General features: G+C 41.4%; 1 protein-coding gene across 12 annotated transcripts in view; it reads left to right on the forward strand.

The window, feature by feature from the left end:
• Positions 1–38: 38 nt before the first annotated feature.
• The window catches only part of LOC309609472 (17-beta-hydroxysteroid dehydrogenase type 6), a 34,527-nt gene continuing 7,591 nt past the window's right edge, over positions 39–26,974 (forward strand). Inside the window, exons 1-5 of one of the 12 annotated variants that reach the window (XM_082351035.1) lie at positions 39–158; positions 1,249–1,379; positions 8,190–8,298; positions 22,888–23,214; positions 25,361–25,619. In XM_082351035.1, coding sequence (XP_082207161.1) covers positions 8,214–8,298; positions 22,888–23,214; positions 25,361–25,619 — 671 coding nt within the window. In that variant the 5' untranslated portion in view covers positions 39–158; positions 1,249–1,379; positions 8,190–8,213. Of the gene's footprint in view, positions 159–531; positions 896–1,248; positions 1,380–2,136; positions 2,155–8,189; positions 8,299–8,346; positions 8,408–9,394; positions 9,638–9,676; positions 10,535–22,832; positions 23,215–25,360; positions 25,620–26,974 lie in introns of those variants that run through there. The other 11 variants (XM_082351039.1, XM_082351040.1, XM_082351045.1 and 8 more) reach the window with 11 other exon arrangements.

A 26,974-nucleotide genomic window follows, 5' to 3' on the forward strand; every position in this document is an offset into this window, starting at 1 on the left:
TCTGCAGGGGCCACTGGGAATTGTAGTTCCCATTCGGAGGTCGGCCTGAGCGTGGGAGGCGCTCCCGGGGTCTCCGCCCGCCCGCTTCGACACTATCTCCACTACTCAGGTGGGCAGAAGGAGGCTGCGCCCGTTCCAAGGATATCTTCTGCCGAAAGGTGAGTCTTGGAGCATATAGATTTAGGTTATTAAGATGAAGTAAAAGAGATGTTCTCCGCTAACTTTATGACTGTTTTAGAAACGACACATTTAAACAATGTTAACCAATATCTTTTTTTTTAAGATTTAAAAAAAATTTTATTTATTTATCTTTGGCTGAGTTGGGTCTTCGTTGCTGCGCATGGGCTTTCTCTAGTTGCGAGAATGGGGGCTACTCTTCGTTGCGGTGCGCGGTCTTCTCATTGCAGTGGTTTCTCTTGTTGTGGAGCATGAGCTCTAGGCGTGCAGGCTTCAGTAGTTGTGGTACATGGGCTCAGTAGTTGTGGCTCGCGGGCTGTAGAGCGCAGGCTCAGTAGTTGTGGCGCTCGGGCTTAGTTGCTCCGTGGCATGTGGGATCTTCCCGGACCAGGGCTCGAACCTGTCTGTGACGCCTGCGTTGGTAGGCGGATTCTTAACCACTGTGCCACCAGGGAAGCCCAACCAATATCTTTTAAAGAGGGTTTGGAAATTAGTTCTTCGTAGAATTACTAGGTCCGATATGTGGAAATAAATGATGACCAACCAAATGAGAAAAGCAAAAGCTATTTATTCAAGAGCTTGCTATATTTAGAAAGGGAGTCAGCCACCATCACTTGTATTTTGGCAGAGACTCATAGGCAGGCAGAGGAGTTGGAAAGCTTAATAGTGAAAAAAGGGAAGGTTTCAGGTATGTCCTGATTCAAGGCTGTTTTCATGGGTAAGTTGTAGGTGGGCTAACTCAAGAGAGGGGCATCCTGTGTGATTGGTTAGGGGTGCATATGTGGCTTTCTCTGGTTGGTCCTAAGTTGGAAGTGGGGACAAAAATTAGGGAAGCTGTCAGTTGTTAATCAAGTCCTGGCTATTTTGAGCGGATTGTTATATGGGTTATTTGGCTTCCTGGACTATCACTAGACACCGCAGTCTGACTTCCTACAAATCTGACTTAAAGCAGGCTGGCTTCCTGGGCTGTTTATTATAGATAAGGGGGTTGGTTTCCCGGGTAGGCTTCGGGCAGGTTGTGGGTCAGAGTTCTGTTTTTAAATATGGTCTGGTCATTGTTTGTATATTCAGTCTCTCAAATAGAACACCCAGGAATACTAAAATCTGAATCAGAGGAAGCTTGAGGAAGCATGGAGAGCTTTACAAGTATGAAAGGAGCCTGTTTGCTATCGATGTGCAGATCTGCCAGTAAGTCTTACCAGGTAAAGATACATCTCATCTCAAAGGTGGACTGGGGTGGGCAGTCTGATAATCGCATCAGTGTTGTGTCACTTGAAAACTATCATTTTCATGAATTTTATTTTTACAATAATAGTAGGAAAGCAACAAGAGAATAGACTCTCTAGTAGGGTATTATTAGCCCAATCTTGAAAGTGATCATGGTCCCTTAGCTTCTGTGGGCAAAGTGGTGAAAAATAGGCTCTGGACAGATCATATTTATTTGAATATTTCTAGAAATGTGACATCCTGCACAAATCTTAGTAGATTTTCACAGTCTCCGTGCATTCTGTTTTGAGTAGAGTGAATTTCATTGCTGGGAAGGTCTTCACTCTAATAACAGTAACAAGAGTGCCAATAGAGTTCTCTTTTCCAGAACCACATGCCCTGGGCTTTTCAATGGAGGTTTCTCAGTTTCTTTACTGGAGATTCCTTATTGCTCCCTTTAGGAACTGACTTCTTTGAGCTATTTGGGAGTCCCCTATTTAAATTTCAGGACCATTAAGGAGGGCACACTGTAAGGAGCTAAGACATAAGGGGAGAAAGCAAAGGAAGTTTATTTATTGAGTTCCTATTGTATGCTTGATTTATTTAAGGTAAGTTTTCCTCACCAGGCAAAAGGGCATAATAATAGCTAACGTTTATATAGCATTTGCTATGCTGTCAAGGATGTATGTGATAGGTACTAATATTATCCCTATTTTACAGATGGGGACATATGCTGAGAATTAAAGTAATTTGTCCCAGGTCACGAACCTAGTAAGTAGGAGAGCCAGACATCCTGACTCCAGAGTCTGTGTGATTAACTCCTAATCTACAAGCTATGTGTCTACAAGGGACTGTTGTAAGGGTTAAATGAGATAAAGTAAGAGGTGCTTGGCCCAGCTCATAGTCCAGAACCACTCAAAGTGAGAAAGCTATTATTTTGTGAAAGTGCTCTGGTATAGAGGCTTTTATCCCAAGGGCCGCTGGGAGGCAGTATTACCATTCAGTTGGTTTCCCCTTGTGTTTTCATCCTCATAGGTGCAAAACCCCTTTGTCCTTCAAGCCTTATGCTATCTACCATCCCCTTTACATTTACTATTTATGTCTACTATCAACCTCTTTGGGTAATCTGTCAGCCCTAGGTCTCTCAGTTCAAGTTCTTTGCAGACTTAGACACCTACTTCATGGACTTCCAGTCCAGCTCCTGTTGTTATTCTGGATGTTTTTAGCATGTAAAAGGATGATCTGTTTGGGAAATATATAGTTCATTCAGTCATTCTTTAACTTATTCATTTATTCCACAAAGAGTTAATGAAAATTTGTGTTGGACATTTAGCTAGGCTCTGGGGAGAAAAAGTGATATGGGTTCTACTTCCAAGAAAGTTATAGTCTAGTAGGGGCAATGGACCCAAATCAAGAAGTATAATGAAATGTTATAGATGAATTTATAACCCGGCTGTCTGTTGGCATCAGCATTTTTTTTTAAACATCTTTACTGGAGTATAATTACTTTACAATGTTGTGTTAGTTTCTGCTGTATAACAAAGTGAATCAGCTATACGTATAAATATATCCCCATATCCCCTCCCTCTTGAGCCTCCCTCCCACCCTCCCTATCCCACGCCTCTAGGTGGTCACAAAGCACGGAGCTGATCTCCCTGTGCTATGCAGCTGCTTCCCACTAGCTGTCTATTTTACATTTGGTAGTGTATATATGTCCATGTCACTCCCTCACTTTGTCCCAGCTTCCCCTTCCCCCTCCCCGTGTCCTCAAGTCCATTCTCTACGTCTGCATCTTTATTCCTGTCCTGCCCTTAGGTTCTTCAGAACCATTTTTTTTTTTTAGATTCCATATATATGTGTTAGCATACGGTATTTGTTTTTCTCTTTCTGACTTACTTCACTCTGTATGACAGACGCTAGATCCATCCACCTCACTACAAATAACTCAGTTTTGTTTCTTTTTATGGCTGAGTAATATTCCATTGTATATATGTGCCACATCTTCTTTATCCATTCATCTGTTGATGGACGTTTAGGTTGGTTCCATGTCCTGGCTGTTGTAAATAGTGCTGCAATGAACATTGTGGTATATGTCTCTTTTTGAATTATGGTATATGCCCAGTAGTGGGATTGCTGGGTTGTATGGTAGTTCTATTTTTAGTTTTTTAAGGAACCTCCATACTATTCTCCATAGTGGCTGTATCAATTTACATTCCCACCAACAGTGCAAGAGGGTTCCCTTTTCTCCACACCCTCTCCACCATTTATTGTTTGTAGATTTTTTGATGATGGCCGTTCTGACCTGTGTGAGTTGATACCTCATTGTAGTTTTGATTTGCATTTCTCTAATGATTAGTGATGTTGAGCATCTTTTCATGTGTTGGTTGGCAATCTGTATATCTTCTTTGGAGAAATGTCTATTTAGGTCTTCTGCCTATTTTTGGATTGGGTTCTTTGTTTTTTTGATATTGAGCTGCATGAGCTGCTTGTATATTTTGGAGATTAATCCTTTGTCAATTGCTTTGTTTGCAAATATTTTCTCCCATTCTGAGGGTTGTCTTTTCGTCTTGTTTATGGTTTCCTTTGCTGTGCAAAAGCTTTGAAGTTTCATTAGGTCCCATTTGTTTATTTTTGTTTTTATTTCCATTTCTCTAGGAGGTGGGTTGAAAAGGATCTTGCTGTGATTTATGTCATAGGGTGTTCTGCCTATGTTTTCCTCTAAGAGTTTTATAGTGTCTGGCCTTACATTTAGGTCTTTAATCCATCTGGAGTTTATTTTTGTGTATGGTGTTAGGGAGTGTTCTAATTTCATTCTTTTACATGTAGCTGTCCAGTTTTCCCAGCACCACTTATTGAAGAGGCTGTCTTTTCTCCATTGTATATTCTTGCCTCCTTTATCAAAGATAAGGTGACCATATGTGCATGGGTTTATCTCTGGGTTTTCTATCCTGTTCCATTGATCTATATTTCTGTTTTTGTGCCAGTACCATACTGTCTTGATTATTGTAGCTTTGTAGTAGAGTCTGAAGCCAGGGAGCCTGATTCCTCCAGCTCCGTTTTTCTGTCTCAAGATTGCTTTGGCTATTCGGGGTCTTTTGTGTTTCCATACAAATTGTGAAATTTTTTGCTCTAGTTCTGTGAAAAATGCCATTGGTAGTTTGATTAGGGATTGCATTGAATCTGTAGATTGCTTTGGGTAGTATAGCCATTTTCACAATGTTGATTCTTCCAATCCAGGAACATGGTATATCTCTCCATCTGTTTGTATCGTCTCTAATTTCTTTCATCAGTGTCTTATAGTTTTCTGCATACAGGTCTTTTGTCTCCTTAGGTAGGTTTATTCCTAGGTATTTTATTCTTTTTGTTGCAGTGGTAAATGGGAGTGTTTCCTTGATTTCTCTTTCAGATTTTTCATCATTAGTGTATAGGAATGCAAGAGATTTCTGTGCATTAATTTTGTATCCTGCTACTTTACCAAATTCATTGATTAGCTCTAGTAGTTTTCTGGTAGCATCTTTAGGATTCTCTGTGTGTAGTATCATGTCATCTGCAAACAGTGACAGTTTTACTTCTTCTTTTCTGATTTGGATTCCTTTTATTTCTTTTTCTTCTCTGATTGCTGTGGCTAAAACTTCCAAAACTATGTTGAATAATAGTGGTGAGAGTGGGCAACCTTGTCTTGTTCCTGATCTTAGTGGAAATGGTTTCAGTTTTTCACCATTGAGAACGATGTTGGCTGTGGGTTTGTCATATATGGCCTTTATTATTTTAAGGTAAGTTCCCTCTATGCCTACTTTCTGGAGGGTTTTTATCATAAATAGATGTTGAATTTTGTCAAAAGCTTTTTCTGCATCTATTGAGATTATCATATGGTTTTTATCCTTCAATTTGTTAATATGGTATATCACATTGATTGATTTGCGTATATTGAAGAATCCTTGCATTCCTGGGATAAACCCCACTTGATCATGGTGTATGATCCTTTTAATGTGGCATCAATCTTTTTTTAAAGACTTGGACAAGATTGATACAGGGAGCAAAGGCACAAAAGCGGAAATGGCATGGTGCTTTCAGGAACCTGCCAGTAATAGTTCCATATAGTCAGAACTCAGACTTGAAGGGAAGGCATAGTGAGAGATGGGACTAAGAGGCAAGCTATGGCCAGAGCATTGCATGCCAAGCTAAAGAGTGTGGAAATAAAAATTATTCATCTTCCCCCTGGTCAGGGAAATTCTGCATGCCACGAGGTGTGGCCAAAAAAAAAAAAGTTATTCGTTTTCCATTTTAATTCAGTTTTGGTTAAAATTATAATAAAATATTGATCATATCTGTATTTGATGAGAAGCCTTGGGAGTGAATAATATTGTTGAAACAAATTGAAAATTTGATGTACTCCTGTGCTAGTTATTTTCTTCCTCAATAAAATAAAAGAAGATTAATGTTCTGTTGACAGAAGAGCATCATAAACAAAGGGAGACTATCTAGGTGGAGCCAAGGTCATATTTCAGTTTATGATAGGTTTTATCACTTGTTATCATCAACTACTGAAAAGTAATAAAGAGTACCCTCATATTTGTTTAAATGACAAAGTTTTAGTTTAATCTCACAGGAATGATTCTTTTAACCACAAAGCAAATGATGACTTCAAAGCTGATAAAACATGTGTTATAGGATATTGCAATTGTTTTTTAATCTATATGATGGATATAATATGTGAAATTGAATTTTTCACCTAAGCTATAAATGAACCTAGCAGATTTTTGATAAGTAACCTGCCAATATACATATTGTATAGGTTTTCTTGTTAATCATAAAGCTGTATACTGTTGGGATCTAGCTTCCTCCTTGCAGACTGCTTAAAATAAAGGATGGCAGATTCAGATCAAAACACAGTATCAAACCTTGTTCCTCCACAGGAATTTGGATTTGTCTGAAGACAGTGGGGAGTCTTGGAAGGCTTTTAAGCAGGGGAGAAACATAATCAGAATTGTGTTTTAGAAATAAACTCTGGAGCCCTGTAAAGGGCAAATAGAAGGGGAAAGAGCAACCAGAGGCAGAGCAATCCCAAGAAACTGTTGCTGGAATCCAGGGCACAAACACTTGTGGCCTGAAGTAAGGCAGTAAAGTAGAGATGGATGTGATTGTGTGGACATAAGTGACTTAAGAGATATTACTAAGAATTAATATTGATTGGATGTGGGGGATGAGGAAGTGGTCTAGGATGATTTCTCAGGTTTCAGGATTGGGCAACTGGTTGGAAGGGGTTGTTTGGCACCTAGTGGGCAATCATTAAATGTGTTGAGTATTTGTTGAATACATGTAGGGATAGGAAATAATGTGAAAATAAGGAGGAGGATCAGATTGCACTGAATCATCATTATTTCAGTTTTGAAAAGTTGAGTTTGAGTTGCTACTGTGATACTCCCTAAGCTCTCTACGCTTTTCTTTCATAGCCCTCATCACAGTGTGTAATTATATATTTATTTGTGGGAATATATATTTAATGTCTATTTTTTCCTACTAAAATAATAAGTTCTAAGATTTCAAATATCATGTCCATTTTACTCACCTCTATTATCTCCAGTAACTAGCATTGGACCTAGCACATAGTAGGGACTCTATGTTTATGGAATGAATGGATGAATTCAAGTGGAAGATGCCCAGCAGGTAGTTGGATATGAGGAGCTAGATGTCAGGAGAGGTCTTGACTGAAGGCAGAGATTTGCAAGTCATTAGAACTCGGATCAGGGTTGAAGCTGATGATGACTGAGGTCCCCAAACAAGGAGGGTGTGTACAGTGAGAAGAGAGGAAGGGCCAGGATAGAACTCTTAAAGATATTGACTTTAAAAATTGGGTAGAGGGAGAGAAACCAGCAAAGGACAATGAGAACAAATAGGAATAGAAGCAGGAGAGCTAGGAGAGTGTGATTTCATAGGAGCCAAGAGAGGAGAGAGTTGTGAAAGGGTGCTGAAGGAGTCTGATACCAGTTCCACTGTGGGGCATGGGTGTGTTTCCCCACACATCCAAACCAATTCTTTGGATTCCAGCCTAGGTGTCCTACAGTTCAACTCAATTCTGACACTATCTATCCAGAGATAGTGTCAGATTCCACAGGTTAAGGGTTCAGTCCCACAAGACTCCCCCGCCCACTTCAGATGCCAATTGCAAGCCCAGGTTGTTACCTGTGCTTCTGACTGATTGGCTTTAAATCGAAGGTTCCCACCACTCCCTCCTTGGGTTTGATTAATTTGCTAGAGCGGATTAGGACACGAAGCAGCTGCAGCTCTTTTTTTTATTTTTTAACATCTTTATTGGAGTATAATTGCTTTACAATGGTGTGTTAGTTTCTGCTGTACAACAAAGTGAATCAGCTATACATATACATATATCCCCACATCTCCTCCCTCTTTCGTCTCCCTCCCACCCTCCCTATCCCACCCCTCTAGTTGGACACAAAGCACCAAGCTCATCTCCCTGTGCTATGCAGCTGCTTCCCACTAGCTATCTATTTTACATTTGGTAGTGTATATATGTCCATGCCACTCTCTCACTTCGTCCCAGCTTCCCCTTCCCCCTCCCTGTGTCCTCAAGTCCATTCTCTATGTCTGCGTCTTTATTCCTGTCCAGCTACAGCTCTTTTGGAAAGGTGTCTGACAGCATTAAGGCTGAAAGCCCCAGTTTGCAGAAGCTGATCTCAGGTTGGCAATCTAAAAGGGGACTCTGCTTCCCCGCCCCCTGACTCCAGCAGAGGCTCCAACTTACTCAGAGGATGGGGGCTTTCTACTTTTAATTTTGGCTGTAACAGATCTGATTCTCCAGTTGAGCAAGAATGACACTGGTGAGAACTGTGGGCTTGGCACAAAGGCGTGGAGCGGCCTGGACTCTGACCACAAGAGGGCGGTGTTGTGAAGGAGGTGAGGAAGCGGCGGGTGGGCCGCGTGGGGGAAAGGAAAGGAACCCTGCCCAGTGGGGATTCATGAAGTCCTCTGAAGTCTCCAGGACGGGACTCTTCCTGAGCAAATGGTGTGTGTTTTGGTTTGGGGTAAGATCTGTTTGGAGAAAGGTTTTTTTAATAAATTTATTTATTTATTTATTTTGGCTCTGTTGGGTCAGGTCTTCGTTGCTGCGTGGACTTTCTCTAGTTGCGGCGAGCGGTGGCTTCTCGTTGCAGAGCACGGGCTCTAGGCGTGCGGGCTTCAGTAGTTGTGGCACGTAGGCTCAGTAGTTGCGGCACATGGGCTTAGTTGCTCTGCAGCATGTGGGATCTTCCCGGACCAGGGCTTGAACCCGTGTCCCCTGAATTGGCAGGTGGATTCTTAACCACTGCACCACCAGGGAAGTCCCGAGAGAGATCTTTTTTTTTCCTTTAATTAATTAATTAATTAATTAATTAATTAATTAATTAATTTATGGCTGTGTTGGGTCTTTCTTTCTGTGCGAGGGCTTTCTCTAGTTGTGGCAAGCGGGGGCCACTCCTCATCGCGGTGCGTGGGCCTCTCACCGTCGCGGCCTCTCTTGTTGCGGAGCACAGGCTCCAGACGCGCAGGCTCAGTAATTGTGGCTCACGGGCCTAGTTGCTCCGCGGCATGTGGGATCTTCTCAGACCAGGGCTCGAACCCGTGTCCCCTGCATTGGCAGGCAGACTCTCAACCACTGCGCCACCAGGGAAGCCCCGAGAGAGATCTTTTTAAAAAAATTTTTTTTTAAGTTAAACAAAAATTTTTTTAAAGATCTTGTTTATGGTTTTTAATTTTCTTAAAAGACCCTTCAACTTTGATTTCTGAAAGAAATTTCATCGCCATTGTGTTCTCTGCTTTTTTGATCTTTATTCTTTCGGAGTTTGAGAAAGTATTGTTTAGAAGTTGAGAGTGATTTTATACTTATAAATAGGACCCCCTGGGTATGCTCTGTAAATTGGAATTCTTGACAGTGTGGAAAACCAGCTCTTTTATGGTAATGCGGGAAGCTGTGGGGTAAGTTTGTGAACTTTTGGGTAAGCAAAAGCGGCCTTATATAATTAAGTCCTGAGAACTGTGTTACTGAAGCTCTGTGGTCTAGTTTGTGTCCTGCCCTAACCCTACCCCCATCTCCTACTGTGAGCAAGCTCTTTGCAGTGGGAGTGGCGAAATTGTTTTTTCTTTCTTTTTTTTAACCCACGTGACCAGTAAACAAGGGTTTAATAGTCCCATTATTCCTTCTCACTTGTTACATTTCTAATCCTGTGGAGAACAGAGAAGAAGTAAAATTCCAAAGGTAGGTGAAATCTGATGTACATTCCCAAACAAGAATTCCTCAGGTAACATTTTTCCTTTCTCTTTGTGGAATCTCATATACTGATATGAAATGAAGTATGATATATATATATGTGTGTGTATATATACATTTACTATATTTCATATATATCATATTTCATATATGTGTGTGTGTATATATATATATATTTATGCCAGTACAAGGCATCAGCTGCTGGAGTATTTGCTAATTTTTTCCGCCTTGGCAGAGGGATTGAGTCAGCTTTTGGGGTGAGACTGAGGTTGGAAAATCTGTTAAGTTTTATGCTTGGACAATGTAGCATCTTCAAAAAGAGTTTGAGGTAACTTATAGTAAAAGACATATATAAAAAAAAAGTTATTAAAATGCAAATGGAAACATAAAAAGAAATAGAAAATCAAAGTGATGAAAGAGGAGAGAAGAAAAATTGCTGTCTACAAGGACTAATAGAATTACTGTGATTGAACATTAAATTTGGCCTTAAACTTCTAATATGCAGAACTAGATAATTTAAAAATAATCAATAGTATACTATGTACTTAGAAAAGACAAAATCTTCCTGGTACTAAATGTATGACAGGATTTATCATGTGGGATCTTGCACAGTGTATAGATGCACAGTGTTCTTGATAAGAATTTTATAACAAACACAGAAGTGATTTTCTTCACACTGTTTCTTTTCTTCTTCTCTTTTTAATCAAAGCGGTATTTTTATTTTTCTAATTTGAGTTGAGAACACACAGGTGGATGGTTCAATGAATTTTCACAAAATTAGTACTTCTGGTACAGCCACACAGGTCAAGTAATAGAACATTATGAGCACTGTAAACAACCCACTAATACCTTTCTCAATCGTGGACCCCTACCTCCTCCCCAAAGGTAACCAGTAATCTTTTGTAGCAACCTAGATTAGTTTTGTCTGTTTAAGACTTTGTGTAGATGGAATAATGTAGTATGTGTTCTTTTGTGTCACAATATTATGTTTATGAGATTCATTCATGTAATTGTGTGTAGCTATAGTTTGTTTTTGTCACCGTATAGCATTCCGTTACATGAACATATCTCAACTTATTTATCCATTCTACTCTTTGTGCATGTTTGGGTTGTTTCCAGCTTTTGGCTATCACAAATAATGCTGCTGCAAACCCATCTTATGGTGTACATATTTTGTTGTTGTTGTTAAATACCTAAAATGGAATCTATGGGTATAGAGAAGGTGGATCTTTATCTTCAGTAGATAATGACAAACTGTTTTTTTCAAATTGATTGAATAAATTTACTCTTTCAATAGCAGTGCTTGATTGTTCTTGCCAACACTTGATATTGTCAGCCTTTTTCAGTTAAAACATTATGGTGGGTGCATAGTGGCATCTAACTGTGATAAACAATTGTTGGCTTGAGTATGTCAACTGAAAGAAAAACACACAATGTAAGAGCTGTGAGTTGAATTTATTCAAGGTCTTACTGAGGACTATAGCCTGGGACTAGAGCCTCTCAGATAGCTCTGACGAACTGCTCCAAAGGGGTAGGAGGAGAAGCCAGGATATGTATGATTTTGGCTAGGGAATGTGTGTAGTCAAGCATACATCTTGGTAAAAGGTTACTACTAATCATGAGGATCAGATATCTTAGTTAATGATTTTAGTGCTTTTCTCTGTATGAGAAGATGCAAGAATCTGGGTTCATTAAAATTTTCCCCCCCTAAGATATCTCTATCTAAGGCGTCTGTTTTTCCAAAGCATAGAGTGCCTTATCACATTTTTCATCCTGAATTCTTTTCAGGGTGTACTGCCGGTCAGTGACTGCAGAGGCTAATGACTTGATCCTTGTAGAACTGGATGGTGGGCTACATTCTTTGTTTTAAAGTAACACCTAGTCTGTATGCCCAATGTGAGAACGAAGAATGTCACGATGGATCTATCGGTCCATGAATCCATGTGCTGTTTATAGACTCACTCTTAGGATCAGTGACTAGACTGATTGGAGCTTATAGACAAGCCCAGGTCTGAAGATTTAAAAGAAGGGAATAAAAGCTATTCTTTACTTTGCCATGTGCTATAGTGCGGAGAGAGAAGTCCTCTGCTTGAGACTGAAGAAAGTCAGGGTGAACCAGTATGGCCCAACGTCGTGATAAAAAGCAGATAGAAATGACTAAGGATGTTGCTATACCTGGAGTTGCACATATTGTGAAAAAGTGGAAGTGGTAGGGCTCAGGGATAAAGGCCCAGAATGGCAATAATAAAACAACAACCACCAAAATAATACTAATAATATCTAACAATTACATAGTGCTTTACACGCGTTAACTCATTTAACTCTCCCAACAAATCACTGAAGGGTTCTTTTCCCATTTTGAAGATGAGCACACAGGTAGAGAGGTTAATTCACTTGCCCAAGGCCACACAACAAGTAAATGGTAAAGCCTGATTTGAACCCAAGTAATATAGCTTCAGAATCCATGCTCATATTTCTATGTTATCCACAAAGTCAGGGTTGGGGGCAGGGGAACTCATGCAGAGAGATTCTTGGAAAGGAATAAAAGGAAAAGTAGGCAGGGAATTAGCCAAGTAGTCTCATTGGTATCATAACAGACTCCAAAAAAATTGTTCTGAGGAATGGAATATGTTCTGCACTGTTGCTGAAGAGGAAAATCATGGAAGCCTGAAACACCTCCAGGTTTGGATATGAGAGTCTTCAGCACATCCCAAGCACAATGACTAGGTGGGGAAGCCCAGTTTAGCAGAGAGCCTAAAGCACTGAGGATTGCCAATCTCCCTAGGCCTTTCCCTTGGTTTTCCCTTTCATTTTCACACCTGTGTCAGGTCTTTATGGTTGCTCTACTGAGAGACAGATGACATAGTATCATGGCTAGTTTCTGTTGGGTTTCCAGGTTGTAGAGAAACCAATCAGAGGTAGTAGTCAATATTAACATTTCTAATATCGGTACCAATGGCTTGTGACCCTATGTTCACCCCAGATTCCAAGGCAACCAGAGAGGTCAATTCATGGGGCCCCAAACCTTCCTGCTTCCTCCCTGGGGCCCTGTCACTGACCAAGACCTGGGCTGGTGAGGATGGGATCTGGAGACTGATGATGGGGAAGGAGGAACAAAGAAGGGACACCCTGGTGGGTGCTTAGGCAGAGATTAAACCATCTCTACTTCCTCCTGGAGCCCCTGGACACTTCCTACTTCTCCACACCTTTTTATACCTTTCTTTCCTCTTCCCCTAGACTCTCCTTTTTTCCCCCATACTTACATCGCCCCATCCACAAAAATAAATACCCTTCCCTTGGAGAAGAGCTCACTTTGCTAAGTGGGGAGAGCAGAAAGGGAATCTCAGGCTGGGGGATGGCCAGATGACCTCTATAGTTCATTATAGATAGTCCCAGGATGAAGTCTCCAAGACAGAATGGGCCAGTGACTTCACTGTTGGTAAAGAAAAGTCTCAGGGGAAACACCTACAGAGTCATGTTTGGATTTGAGCATCTTCATCCCAAGGAGGTGGCTCAGTGAAGACACCTGCTAAGCAGAGCTCAGCTCTCAGGATTGCGCATCTCTCTGAGGCTTCTCTCAGGCTTTCCCTTTCTTTCTCCCAGCCTCCTTCAGGTTGTTCTAGTTGTTCAGCCTCAGGACTGATGACACAGGTGGATTTTCCCCCTCTTCTTTGCAAACAGCCATTCTAACATGAAATGATAGGTTTGATTTGCATTTCCCTGATGATTAGTGATGTTGAGCATCTTTTCATGTACCTGTTGGTCATTTATATGACTTCTTTGGAAAAATGTCCATTCAGATCCTCTGCCTATTTTTTTTTTTTTTTTAAAGATCTTATGTGGCCAATTTACTAGTTTTTATTTATTTATTTATTTATTTATGGCTGTGTTGGGTCTTCGTTTCTGTGCGAGGGCTTTCTCTAGTTGCGGCAAGTAGGGGCCACTCTTCATCGCGGTGCACGGGCCTCTCACTATCGCGGCCTCTCTTGTTGCGGAGCACAGGCTCCAAACGCGCAGGCTCAGTAATTGTGGCTCACGGGCTCAGTTGCTCTGCGGCATGTGGGATCTTCCCAGACCAGGGCTCGAACCCGTGTCCCCTGCATTGGCAGGCAGATTCTCAACCACTGCGCCACCAGGGAAGCCCCTCTCTGCCTATTTTTTAATTGGATTTTTTTTTTGCTATTGAGTTTTATGAGTTCCTTATATATTTTGGATATTAACTCCTTAACAGATATATGGTTTGCAGATATTTTCTCTCATTCTATAGGTTGCCTTTTCATTTCGTTGATTGTTTCTTTTGTTGTGCAGAAACTTTCTAGTTTGATGTCCCACTAATTTTTGCCTTTATTGCTTTTGCTTTTGGTATCATATCCAAAAACATTGTTGCCAAGACCAATGTCAGGGAATTTTCCCCTGTGTTTTCTTTTAGGAGTTTTATGGTTTCAGGTGTTACATTTAAGTCTTTAATCCATTTTGAGTTAATTTCTGTGAGTGGTGAAAATAGGGTCCAATTTCCTTCTTTTACGTGTGAATATTCCACCACCATTTATTGAGGAGATAATCCTTTCCCCACTGGCTTCTTTATCAGATATTAGTTGACCATATATGTGTGGGTTTATTTCTGGGCTCTTGATTCTGTTCCATTGGTCAATGTGTCTATTTTTATGCCAGTACTATATTGCTTTGATTACTGTAGCTTTGTAGTATAGTTTGAATTCAGGAATTGTGATGTCTCCAGCTTTATTCTTCTTTCTCAGAATTGCATTAGTTGTTCAGGGTCTCTTGTGGTTCCATAAGAATTTTAGGATTGTTTTTTCTATTTCTGTGAAAAATGCCATTGGAATTTTGATAGGGATCATATTGAATCTGTAGATGGTTTGGGTAGTATGGACATTTAACAATATGAATTCTTGGGACTTCCTTGGTGACACAGTGGTTAAGAATCCACCTGCCAATGCATGTTCAAGCCCTGGTCCGGAAAGATCCCACATGCCAGGGAGCAACTAAGCCCGTGTGCCACAACTACTGAGCCTGCGCTGTAGAGCCCATGAGCCACAACTACTGAAGCCCGCACTCCTAGAGCCCGTGCTCCACAACAAGAGTAACCCCCGCTCACTGCAACTAGAGAAAAGCCCACGTGCAGCAACGAAGATCCAATGCAGCCAAAAATAAATAAGTAAATAAATAAAATTAAAAGAAAAAAACCAAAAAAGTAATATGAATTGCTCTGATTTATGAATATGGGGTATCTTTCCATTTGTTTGTGTCTTCTACAGTTTCTTTAGTCAAGTCTTGTAGTTTTCAGTGTATAGTTCTTTCACCTCCTTGGTTAAATTATTCCTAAGTATTTTATTGTTTTTGATACTATGGTAAATAGAATTTTTCTTTTTCTTTTTCAGATAGTTCATTGTTAGTGTATAGAAATGCAACTGATTTTTTCTGTGTTCCTTTTTTTAATCCTGAAACTTTACTGAATTTTTCATTAGTTCTAACAGTTTTTTGTGGAGTGTTTAGCATTTTCTATATACAAGACCATATTATCTGCAAATGGAGACAATTTTACTTCTTCCTTTCTGATTTGGATGCCTTTTATTCTTTCTCATGCCTGATTGCTCTAGCTAGGGCTTCTAGTACTACATTGAATAGGAGTGGTGAGAGTGGGCACCTTGTCTTGTTCCTGATCTTAGAGGAAAAAGCCTTCAGTCTTTCACCATTGAGTATGATGTTAGCTGTGGGCTTGTCATATATGGCCTTTATTATGTTGAAGCATGTTCCTTGTATACCCAATTTGTTGAGAGTTTTCATCCTGAAAGGATGTTGAATTTTGTCAAATGCTTTTTCTGCATCTATTGAGATGATCATATGATTTTAATCTTTCATTCTGTTAATGTGCTATATCACATTTATTGATACATTCTTGTGTATATTCAACCATCCTTGCATCTCAGGGATTTGAAACTGGGAATTTTCCTAGGACTATCTCATCTAATTACTAGGTCCTAGGACATCTGCCTCTTGCATATTTCAAATTCTTCCCTTCCTGCTCATACCTGTTTCATGTTCAACTCTTCTGCCTCCTGTCTGTCTTTGCTCAGATGTTGCTTTCTCAGTGAGGCCTACTCTGATCACCATATTTAATGCTGCAAACTGCCCCCCCCTTCAGCCCTCTTGATCCCCCTTACTCTGCTCTTTTTCTTTTTTTTGGTTGTGAGGTGTGGCATGGGGGATCTTAGTTCCCTGACCTGGGATCGAACCCATGCCCCCTGAAGTGGAAGCGTGGAGTCTTACCCACTGGACCGCCAGGGAAGTCCCTGCTTTTTTTTTTTTTTCCAAAGTGCATACCCTCTTATAACATATTTATTATGTCTATTTTATTTATTTAAAAACTTTGAGGTGTAATTCACTCATACAATTCACCCATTTAAAGTATACAATTCATTAGCTCTTAGTATATTCACAGAATTGTGTGACCATCACTACAATCAATTTTATTTTATTTTTATTTATTTATTTATTTATTGCTGTGTTGGGTCTTCGTTTCTGTGTGAGGGCTTTCTCCAGTTGCGGCAAGCGGGGGCCACTCTTCATCGCGGTGCGCGGGCCTCTCACCATCGCGGCCTCTCCCGTTGCGGAGCACAGGCTCCAGACGCGCAGGCTCAGTAGTCGTGGCTCACGGGCCTAGTTGCTCCGCGGCATGTGGGATCTTCCCAGACCAGGGCTCGAACCCGTGTCCCCTGCATTGGCAGGCAGATTCCCAACCACTGCGCCACCAGAGAAGCCCTACAATCAATTTTAGAACATTTTCATTACTCCCAAAAGAACTCCCTTCCACTTTAGCAGTCACCCTCCCTATTTTCCCCCAACTACCCCAATCCAGTCCTAGGCAACCACTCACCTACTTTCTGTTTCTATAGGTTTGCCTATGCTGGAAATTTCATATAAATTGAATCATACAGTATGTGATCTTTTTCAACTAAGCATAATGTTTTCAAGGTTCCAGTGCAGCTATACCATTTTACGTTGCCATCAGCAGTATATGAGTGGTCAGCACCTAACAGTGCCTGACATATAGTGGGTGCTCAAAAAATGTTGATTGAATGCATAAATGACAAAATTCAGGACACAATCTACATTCTTTTTTATTTTTTATTTTTGGGTGCGTTGGGTCTTCATCACGCAGGCTTTCTCTGGTTGTGGCGAGCGGGGGCTACTCTTTGTTGTGGTGAGCAGGCTTCTCATTGCGGTGGCTTCTCTTGTTGCAGAGCACGGGCTCTAGGCACGTGAGCTTCACTAGTTGTGACACGTGGGCTCAGTAGTTGTGGCTCGTGGGCTCTAGAGCGCAGACTCAGTAGTTGTGGCGCACGGGCTTAGTTGCTCCGTGGCATGTGGGATCTTCCCGGACCAGGGATTGAACCCGTGTCCCCAGCATTGGCAGGCGTACTCTAAACCACTGTGCCACCAGGGAAGTCCTACATTCTTTGGTATGCCAACCAAGGGCTTTCATGATCAGGCCCCTACCTGTCTTTCCAGCATCACCTCTTGCTACTCCATGGCATATAGCCTTATAAACCTCTGTGCCGTCTCCCATCCTGTTCCTGCTGCCTGAGGTATGCTTCTCTTCATTCTGCTTAGTGCGCTGAGCTTCTGTTCACCTCTAATGCTACCTCTTCCATGACACCTTAGGCAAAAATAAGCACTTTCTCTTGCTGTCCTTTCCACATTTTCTTAATAATTTATTTCTATTTTTATATCCCCCACTAGCTCTGTGAGCTCCTTGAGGGTAGGCACTAGGTTACACTCATCTCTGTATTCTCAGCACTTACCCAGAATTTGGTGCAGATTTGATATTTAATAACTGCTTGTTTCAGTGAACGAGCAGAGGAAATAGCAAGAGCAAAGCCCTAGAGGCCAAAATACACTGGCAGGTTTGAGAAGCAGTGAGTTTCCTAACTAGACTGCAAGCTGACATTTGTGAGATGGACTATAGTGGAGGGCCTAGAAGCATCTGGTGAGGAGTTTATCCTGTATTTGGTGGACCACTGGGGACTGCTGAAAGGGAATGGCATGACAGGGCTTGAGAAAAATTCATCCAACAGTGGTGTGTAGAATGAACTGGAAATGGGGAGATAATTTAGGAGGCTTTAGGCCAGGTAAGAAGAGTGAAGGTAAAAACCAAGGTAGAATGTAAGGAAGAGCAGAGATGTAAGAGATAATATTAAAGAATCTCTAGGGTTTGGAACGTGACTGAATATGAAGAGTGAGGAAGATGGAGGAGCCAAAGACTAGTCAAAGGCTTTGTACCAGGTACCAGGCAGAATGGTCAGGGTGAGTAAGCACAGTCTTGGCTTACACTTGCTTCTCTGTGTCTTCGTGAAGTTAGACACTTTCTAAATATCTATAGAGAAGGAAAAAATTTGTAGAAACACTTACTATGTATTATATTATAGTTGCTACTTTCAAGAAAAAGAAAAATAATGCAGGAAATAAAATGGTGATGTACAACCATAGTTGATCAATTGGGTACAGTGGCACTGTTTTCTGAATATATATTAAAAACAAACAGGCTCTTCCAGAAGTGGTAACTGTTTATTCAGTTCAGCTATATACTGGACCAAAGCCCTGAAGTAGGTGCTGTGTATAAAGATGAATCGGTCACAGAACTACCCCAGGAGTACCAGTCTAGTTGGAGAGATGAGCTACACAGAAGAGGTATGAATAGATTGTTATGGGAGAGCAGACCTGCTGTTGATAATTCAGAGATGGCTTTATATGGAGGAAGTGTGATTTGCTGAGTCTTGCAGGACAGGTAGTATACTGACATGCATAGATGAGCAAGAAGGGCATTTCAGGCAAAGGGAATGGTGAGACCACAGATCTGGAGCATGGAAAGAGCAGAGCATGAATAAATGGAGAGCAGCAGGCTGTTTGGTTTGGATGGAACATAGGCCATGTGAGTGGGAGGAGCGGGAGATAAGGTTGAGGCCCAATCATGGATTAAGATGATTTAGATTTTATTTAGTAGGTTGGATGCTTTTCAGGTAGTGACATCAACAGAGCTGTGCTTTAGGAAAATTAACCAGACAGCACCATGTGGAGGAGAGGGGAAGGGACTGACACTGTGGGGATGGTGAGAAGGCTTCTATGATAGGCCAAGCAAGAGGTACTGAATGTTGAAGGCTTGAACAATGGATGTGGCCATAGGAATGAAAGGGAGGGGACAGGTGCTCCAGATACTAGAGAGCTAGACTCTACAGCCTCGTCTCCTGAGGGAATGCATGGGGCAATGAAGAGGAAGTGTCAGAGCCTTAAGACTAAAAAGTAATACAAATAGAAATTGGGAATACTGGAGGAGAAACACTTTTAGGAGAAAATATGATGTGTTCTATCTCGGATATATTGAGTTTCTGGCTACACAGCTGGCTGGAGAGTACTTAAGGAAATTAGAAATACAGGACAGAACCTCAGAAAATGGTCAGGTCAAGGGATATAGATATTTGAAATAGTCAAGGCATAGTCAAGTCATATCTCCAGGTATTTGATTAATGTTCACTTTTGGCTCACGTTTTGGGATTCTGCCTGGCCTGGCATATTTCTCCTGCAGGATTAGTCTTCTTGCTCTGTGATGGTTGAATAGTAATACCTAGAGAGGCTGTGGGTTCCAAGCTTCTTCCTAATGGGGGAAATGGATTTTCATCTTTGACTGGCATCAGGAAATTACCCTTTTAGTCAGTAAACAGGCAGGATGAAGCTCTCTCTGTTACTGCAGTGCACCAGAGAATGACAGTTGGGCAGAACAGAGGCAGCTGGCTAGAGAACACAGAGCTCTCAGATTGGAGAGAGCAGAAAGCTTGGGGGAGGGGAGAGAATAGGGAGGTGGGGGGAGGGGGAAAAGGAGAGAAAGAGAAGAGGAGGGAGGGAGTATTAAATGTCTCTATCCACTCTTTTCCCCCCTTCACTGCCTCCTCTAATTTTATTCCCCTATACCCTTAACAATTCTGGACCCAATTACAACAAGCAATTCTCTGCAACACCAGCTAGGTGTCCCACAATTCAACTCAGTTCTGACACTAACTACCAGGAGACAGCATCAGATTCCATAGGTTAAGGGTTCAGTCCTACAAGACTACCCTCTTCACCCCTCACTTCAGACACCAGTTGCAAGCCCAGATTATCATCTGTGCTTCTGACGGACTGGCTATAGATTGGAGGATCCAACGACCCCATCCTTGGGTTCGATTAATTTGCTAGAGTGGCTAACAGAACTCACAGAAACATTTTACTTATCTGACTACTAGTTTATTAAAAAAGCATACAACTCAGGAGCAGCCAGATGGAAGAGATGCTTAGGGCAAGTTATGGGGAAAGGGCGCAGAGCTTCCATGCCCTCTCCAAGTACACCACTTTCCCTGAATCTCCATATGTTCACCTGGAAGCTCTCTGAACCCTGTTCTTTTTGGTTTTGATGAGGCTTCATTACTTAGGCATAATTGATTTAAATCATTAGCCATTAGTGATTAAACTCAATCTCCAGTCCCTCTCCTCTCCCTGGAGGTGGGACTGAAAGTTCTAACCAGTTCGGCCCAGTGTGGGACTCTACTGGCAGTCTTTGCTCAAGGACCCTCATCAGCCTAGCTGAGACTTTCTCAGGGCTGAACTGTAGCTAAATTTCTTCCTTTTAATTCCTTCTTTCTTCTCTCTCTTCTTTCAGAGGTGTCAGACATGTATTGGCACCTATTCCTGCACTTTCCCCCTTTATTCTCTATAGGTTGTTTCCCTCAATGAGTCCCTTGCATGTCTAGTTCTGTCTTGGCGTCTGAACCAACACACAGGGATATTGACAGGACCTGCCTTATGGGGCTGTTGTGAGAATTCAGTAAGTTAATATATGTGAAATGCTTAGAACAGGGCCTGATACACAGCAAGTGCTATGCAAGCGTTAGCTGCTTTTGTTGTTATTTTATTATGCTTTAGATCTCAAGTTATATTTTACTCTCACTAGGAAACTTCTCAGATCTCCCTGGACTGGCTTGGAAGCTTCTCCTGAATGCTCCAACAGCATCCTGCCCTTACTTCTATTATGGTTGGCCCTCCATATCTACGAGTTTTGCACCTGCAGATTCAACCATCCACAGATCAAAAATATTAGAAAAAAAATTTCCAGAAAGTTCCAAAAGGCAAAACTTGAATTTGCTGCATGCCAGCAACTATTTACATAGCATTTACATTGTTTTTATAACTAATTATTGATACATAGCATTTACATTGTGTTTACGACTATTCCATAACACTTAGATTGAATTAGGTATTATAAGTAATCTAGAGATGATTTAAAGTGTACGGGAGGATGTTCATAGGTTATATGCAAATACTATGCCATTTTACATAAGGGATGTAAACATCTTCAGATTTTGGTATCTGTGAAGGGTCCTGTAACCAGTCCTCTGTGGATACCAAGGGACGACTGTATACTGCATTGTTTTCTTGTCAGTCTTTACACTTAGACTGTGAATTCAATGAATAATGGAACTTGTTTTGTTCACTATGTGTATCAGTGCCTAACATCATGTCTGACTCATAGTAGATGTTGAATTGATGTTTGTTGAATGAAAATGATGGTTCAGTGGAGGCTTAACAGATGAGTATTATTTGTCAAGTGGATGAGAGCTGGGAAAGAAGGAATTGTAGAGAGAGTTGTATACTGAGGCATGAAAAGCCTGTACTGTGTGGAGTACTGCAAGGTGCTTGTTATGACTAAAGAGTAGGGTACAAAAGAGGTGTGGTAAAAGAGAAAGCTAAGAAGGAAATCAAGGGCCAGAGCACTGGGAAGACCTTAAAGCCAAGCTAAGGTAGGCATTGTGTAGGCCTTATGATGTCCTACTGGGCTCACACCCATCTTTGACCTCTACCTATGACTTTATGAGTCATATGTTAGTTCAGCCAACAACTATAGATTGCCCCAAATGGTGGATGTTTCTCTAGAACTACATATAGAAAGGTAGGCATCTCTGAACACTCATTTCAATAATGCATCTGATTGGTCTATATTTACGAACTGCTTTGGCTGCAATGTCTCACCCAAACTGCTGGGTCTCTTAACTAATCTCTTTGCCTTCATCCCACCCCTCCCTGTTTAATCCATCCTCCACTCCCACTGTGAGACAGATCTTTCTAAAGCTAAATCTGGACATCTTAGTCTTCAGTTTAATACCTTCTAATGGCACACCCTTGTTGCCTCTAAGATAACATCCAGATTCCTTAGTGTGACCCACAGGACCCTTCCTAGTCTGGCCCTTCACTACCTCATCTTCCATTTCTTCCTCTGTGTGCTCTCTGCATCACCTGAACTTCTCGTAGGTATCAGGAAGTTTTATGCTGCTCACCACTCCATTCATGTACACACTATTGCTGCCTGGAATGTCCTTTTATCCTTGTCCACTTTTTTTTTTTTTTTAGAATTTTATTTATTTTTTTGTACAGCAGGTTCTTATTAGTTATCCATTTTATACATATTAGTGTATATATGTCAATCCCAATCCCCCAATTCATCACACCACCACCCGCCCCGCCACCCACCTTGTCCACTTTTTGAACTCTTAACTATTTTATTGGAAGTAGTTCCAAAATCACTGCCTCTGTGAATCTGTTTCTAACTTTGCAGGCAGTGGGTCACCCTCCTTTATAGTCTCATTAGACTGTATATACTTTTGTTTGGCATCTACCACATCGCAGTGCATTTGTTTGGTTACTTCCCTGACTTCCCCCTCTAGACTATGGCTAGAGGGTAGGACCAAGTATTAGTTAATACAGAGTCCCAGCACTTAGTGCAATGCCTGGCACATAGTCAATACTCAGTAAATACTAGTTAAAGAAAAAAGGAAGGAATAAAATGAAAGCTCTTCTTTTTCTTTTCTTTTTATAAAAAATGATTTATTTTTGGCTGCGTTGGCTCTTCGTTGCTGCGCGCGGGCTTTCTCTAGTTGCGGCAAGAGGGGGCTACTCTTGATTGCAGTGCGCAGGCTTCACATTGCAGCGGCTTCTCTTGTTGCGGAGCACGGGCTCTAGGCACACAGGCTTCAGTAGTTGTGGCACGCAGGCTCAGTAGTTGTGGCGCACGGGCTTAGTTGCTCCACGGCATGTGGGATCTTCCTGGACCAGGGCTTGAACCCGTGTCCCTGCATTGCAGGTGGATTCTTAGCCACTGCACCACCAGGGAAGTCCCTCTTCTTTTTCTTTTGAAGGAGGTCCCCTCACCATGTGGCTGTACCTGGCGGTCCTCGTGGGCCTGTACTACCTCCTGCGCTGGTACCGGGAGAGGCAGGTGGTGAGCCACCTCCAGGACAAGTTCGTCTTCATCACGGGCTGTGACTCAGGCTTCGGGAACCTGCTGGCCAGGCAGCTGCACCTGCGAGGCTTGAGGGTTCTGGCTGCGTGTCTGACGGAGCAGGGGGCCGAGCAGCTGAGGAACCAGACATCAGACAGGCTGGAGACAGTGATCCTGGACGTCACCAAGACTGAGAGCATCGCTGCGGCCACTGAGTGGGTGAAGGAGCGTGTGGGGGACAGAGGTATGGAGAAGTATTTTCTTCTTTCATTTACTTAGGAATGAAGATGTTAAAGTTTTATGTGTATATATATATTATATATATATAATCTCAAAAGCAGGGCTTGAAAAGCTGGCTTTGTCATTTGAAGGACAGTTGTGATCTTCTGCAGTGTTTCATTTTCTTAACAATGTTTACATTGAAAAATGAACTCAGTAGATTTGAGGCTGTTATCTCACCTTGCAAGTGGAGTATTTACAACCGCAATTCTTTATGTCTGAAGAATTTTCAAGGTGTTCTTAAGAATCTGATTCTTCTTCCCTTGGCTACTATCTAAAATATAGACATCCCTGGAAGTCAGCCTTTGGTCCTCTTCTGTTTTTAAAAAAAGTTTTCATTTTATTTTACTTTTTCTAATTAATAGACTGTATTTCTTAGAGCAGTTATAGGTTTATAGAAAAGTTGAAAAGTACAGAGTTCCCATATACAAACCCCCCTCTTACAGTTTCTCCTGTTATTAATATCTTGCATGTGTAGTACATTTATTACATTGATAAACCAATATTGATACATTATCATTAACTAAAGTCCATAGTTTACATTAGGATCCACTTTGTGTTGTACGGTTCTATGGGTTTTGCCAAGTGTAAAATATCCTGTATCTACCGTTATAGTACAATATAATGTAGAATAATTTCAGTGCCCTAAAAATCCTCTGTGCTCCACCTATTCATCTCCTCTGCTCTCCCCACCTCCCCCCAAACCCTGGCAACTATGCAGCTTTTTACTGTTTCCATAGTTTTACCTTTTCCCAAATGTCATGTAGTTGGAAGCATATTGTATGTAGTCTTTTAGACTGGCTTCTTTCATTTAACAATATGCATTTAATGTCCCTCCATGTTTTCCTGTGGCTTGATAGCTCATTTCATTTTATCACTGAATAATATTCCATTGTATGTACCACAGTTTGTTTATCCATTCACTTACTGAAGGACATCTTGGTTGGTTTTAATTTTTGGCAATTATGGATAAATCCTCTTTTCTAAGTTTCACTTTCTCTGGATATTATCCAAATCCTCTTTGATCCCCTTCTTTTTCCTCCACTTGTTTTATGATTCAATAGATCCTGATAATTGGACCTCTTAAATATATACTCATCCTAGGAGTTGCAAACTAGTAATAAAATTGTTTTGTTTGGATTGAAGAATGTTGTTTTTTTTTAAAATTTACTTTAAATTAGAAAATTTACTTTAAAATATTACTCCTACCTGAGGATGTTCTTGACTCTAGAGTCAGGAGTTATGGGTAGTTATAGCCTCTGTGCTGTGCACAGTGGTTTATTTCTACTGTATTGTTATTATTATTTTTATTGTTTTCCCATCTGTTAGAGAGTGTGCTCCTTGAGGACATGGACCTCTCTTACCCATTACTGTATTTCCAGTTTCCGACATATTGTCTGGTACATGTTAAGGGCTCAACAAATGTTGAATGGACCCCAGTTACCCATAGTTTAACCTATTACCTTTTTGTCCTTGATTTCTAAATTATTTCTTCCCTGAATTCCCAACTACTTGCTGGCTTTCTCATCTGGAAATTCTGCTGGAACCTCAAACTCACCAAATCTAAAGGAGGAAGGACTCTTATTATCTCATCGCCACCAAATCTTCTTTTCTTTCTGGTCCTTGGGGCCGATTCTTCCCTCCTCCCCACAACACCAGAGCTCAAGATAGGCAGTTTTACTTTCAGTCCTTTGGAAGTCCTTTCTATCTCTATCCCTAAAGTGATAGTGTAGCCATTTAGGATTCCAGTTTAATGCAGAAAGTGTCTTTTATTAGACTCCCTACCTTAGGTGGGCCCTGGACTTCATGTCTTCTTATTGTATATGTTTTTTGATGCTATAAGTACTAAAGTTCAAACTCACACTGGTTGGCAAATTCCCTCGAATCAAAAGCTACCGTCAGGGTTCTGTTTATCCTCTCTGGATTCCTGCCTTCTCTTAGTTTTTGGCCTGACCTTCCTTTACCTTCTTAGTGATAGATGTGTTTAAGAAGATTGAAAAAATATGTTTTGTCTAGCATTTTTAGTTGTCTTCAGCAGGAAGATTGATCAAGGTAGAAGTCTGTCGTTTTTGCGTGAAACTGAACTCCTGCTTTGATTTTTATTGTTTCAGGGCTCTGGGGTCTGGTCAACAATGCAGGCACTTTTCACCCACATGGCTACACTGAGTGGCTGAAGATTGAGGCCTATATGAATACCCTCAAAGTGAACCTCATTGGTTTGATAGAGGTGACCTTGAGCATGCTTCCCTTGGTAAGGAGAGCACAGGGGAGGATTGTCAATGTCTCCAGCATTCTGGGAAGAATTGCTTTCTTTGGAGGAGTCTACTCTTCCACCAAGTATGGAGTGGAAGCCTTTTCAGATATTCTGAGGTAACTCCAAGTTAAAACAAAAGCAACTACTGAGCACTTAAATATGTCTCAGACACCATGCTAGTCACTTTCACCTACATTATCTGTTTTTTTTAATTTTTAAAATTAAAAAAAAATTAATTTTTGTCTCCATTGGGTCTTCGTTGCTGCACGCAGGCTTTCTCTAGTTGCGGCGAGCGGGGGCTACTCTTCGTTGCGGTGCGTGAGCTTCTCATTGCGGTGGCTTCTCTTGTTGCAGAGCACAGGCTCTAGGCATGCAGGCTTCAGTAGTTGTGGCACGTGGGCTCAGTAGTTGTGGCTTGCGGGCTCTAGAGCGCAGGCTCAGTAGTTGTGGCGCACGGGCTTAATTGCTCCGCAGCATGTGGGATCTTCCCGGACCAGGGCTCGAACCCGTGTCCCCTGCATTAGCAGGCAGATTCTCAACCACTGCGCCACCAGGGAAGCCCGGCAGGCGGATTCTTAACCACTGCGCCACCAGGGAAGTCCCAGCAGGTGGATTCTTAACCACTGCGCCACCAGGGAAGCCCTCATCTGCATTATCTTATTTCATCACTTCCAAAATCTGATGTGTAAGTATTATAACTAGTCTGTTTTATACAGGAAACTGAGGCTCAGATTTTGGTATCTTTCTCAAAGTTCAGCTGCAACGACCATGATTTGGCAGACCTGTGTTTTGACCCCAAGTCTCTGTCTCCTGTCACCACATCACATTTTAACTCTCAAGATTTATCCTTAAGAAAATTTCATTTCTGAAGAGAGGATGACTGTCTTCCTTCCTCCTTAAAGTAAACCTGTCCTCGTTTCTTCACAGTGACTCTTTCTGGTGCTCATCTGCTTCTAACTAACTTTTTCCATCCCTTTACTCTGTATATCTTTTCTTTATCTAATAACTTCTTTTCTTTCTTATAGCTTCAGTTTGCCACAATCCCTAATCGCCCTGCCTCTACCTCCTGGTTTTTTAAAATACATCATTTCAGCGTCATGCCCCTCTATCAGCTGCTCCTTCTTTTTATAGTCCCCCTTATATTTTAATTTCTGAGACAGAGATTCCTACTGGCTGAGTTCATTTTTTGTGTGCCGGGTGACACCACATCATGTGATATTTTTTGCACTTATTATGTGTCAGGCACTGTTGTGAGTACTTTCCATCTAATAAATCATTTAATTTTCATGGCAACCCAATGAGGAAGGAATTATTTTATCTTTATTGTATTGACTATACCTAGGGAAACTGAGGCACAGAGGTTCAGTAATTTGCCAAGGCCATATAGGTAATAACAGGCAGAGTCACTGTCTAGTCCTGAGAGGGGCTCCCCTCCCATCAAGTACCATTCCTGGTCCAGTCAGCTATAGAC

The sequence above is a fragment of the Balaenoptera borealis genome (assembly GCF_965194805.1).
Source record: "Balaenoptera borealis genome assembly, chromosome: 13".
In the NCBI taxonomy this organism is placed as follows: Eukaryota; Metazoa; Chordata; class Mammalia; order Artiodactyla; family Balaenopteridae; genus Balaenoptera; species Balaenoptera borealis.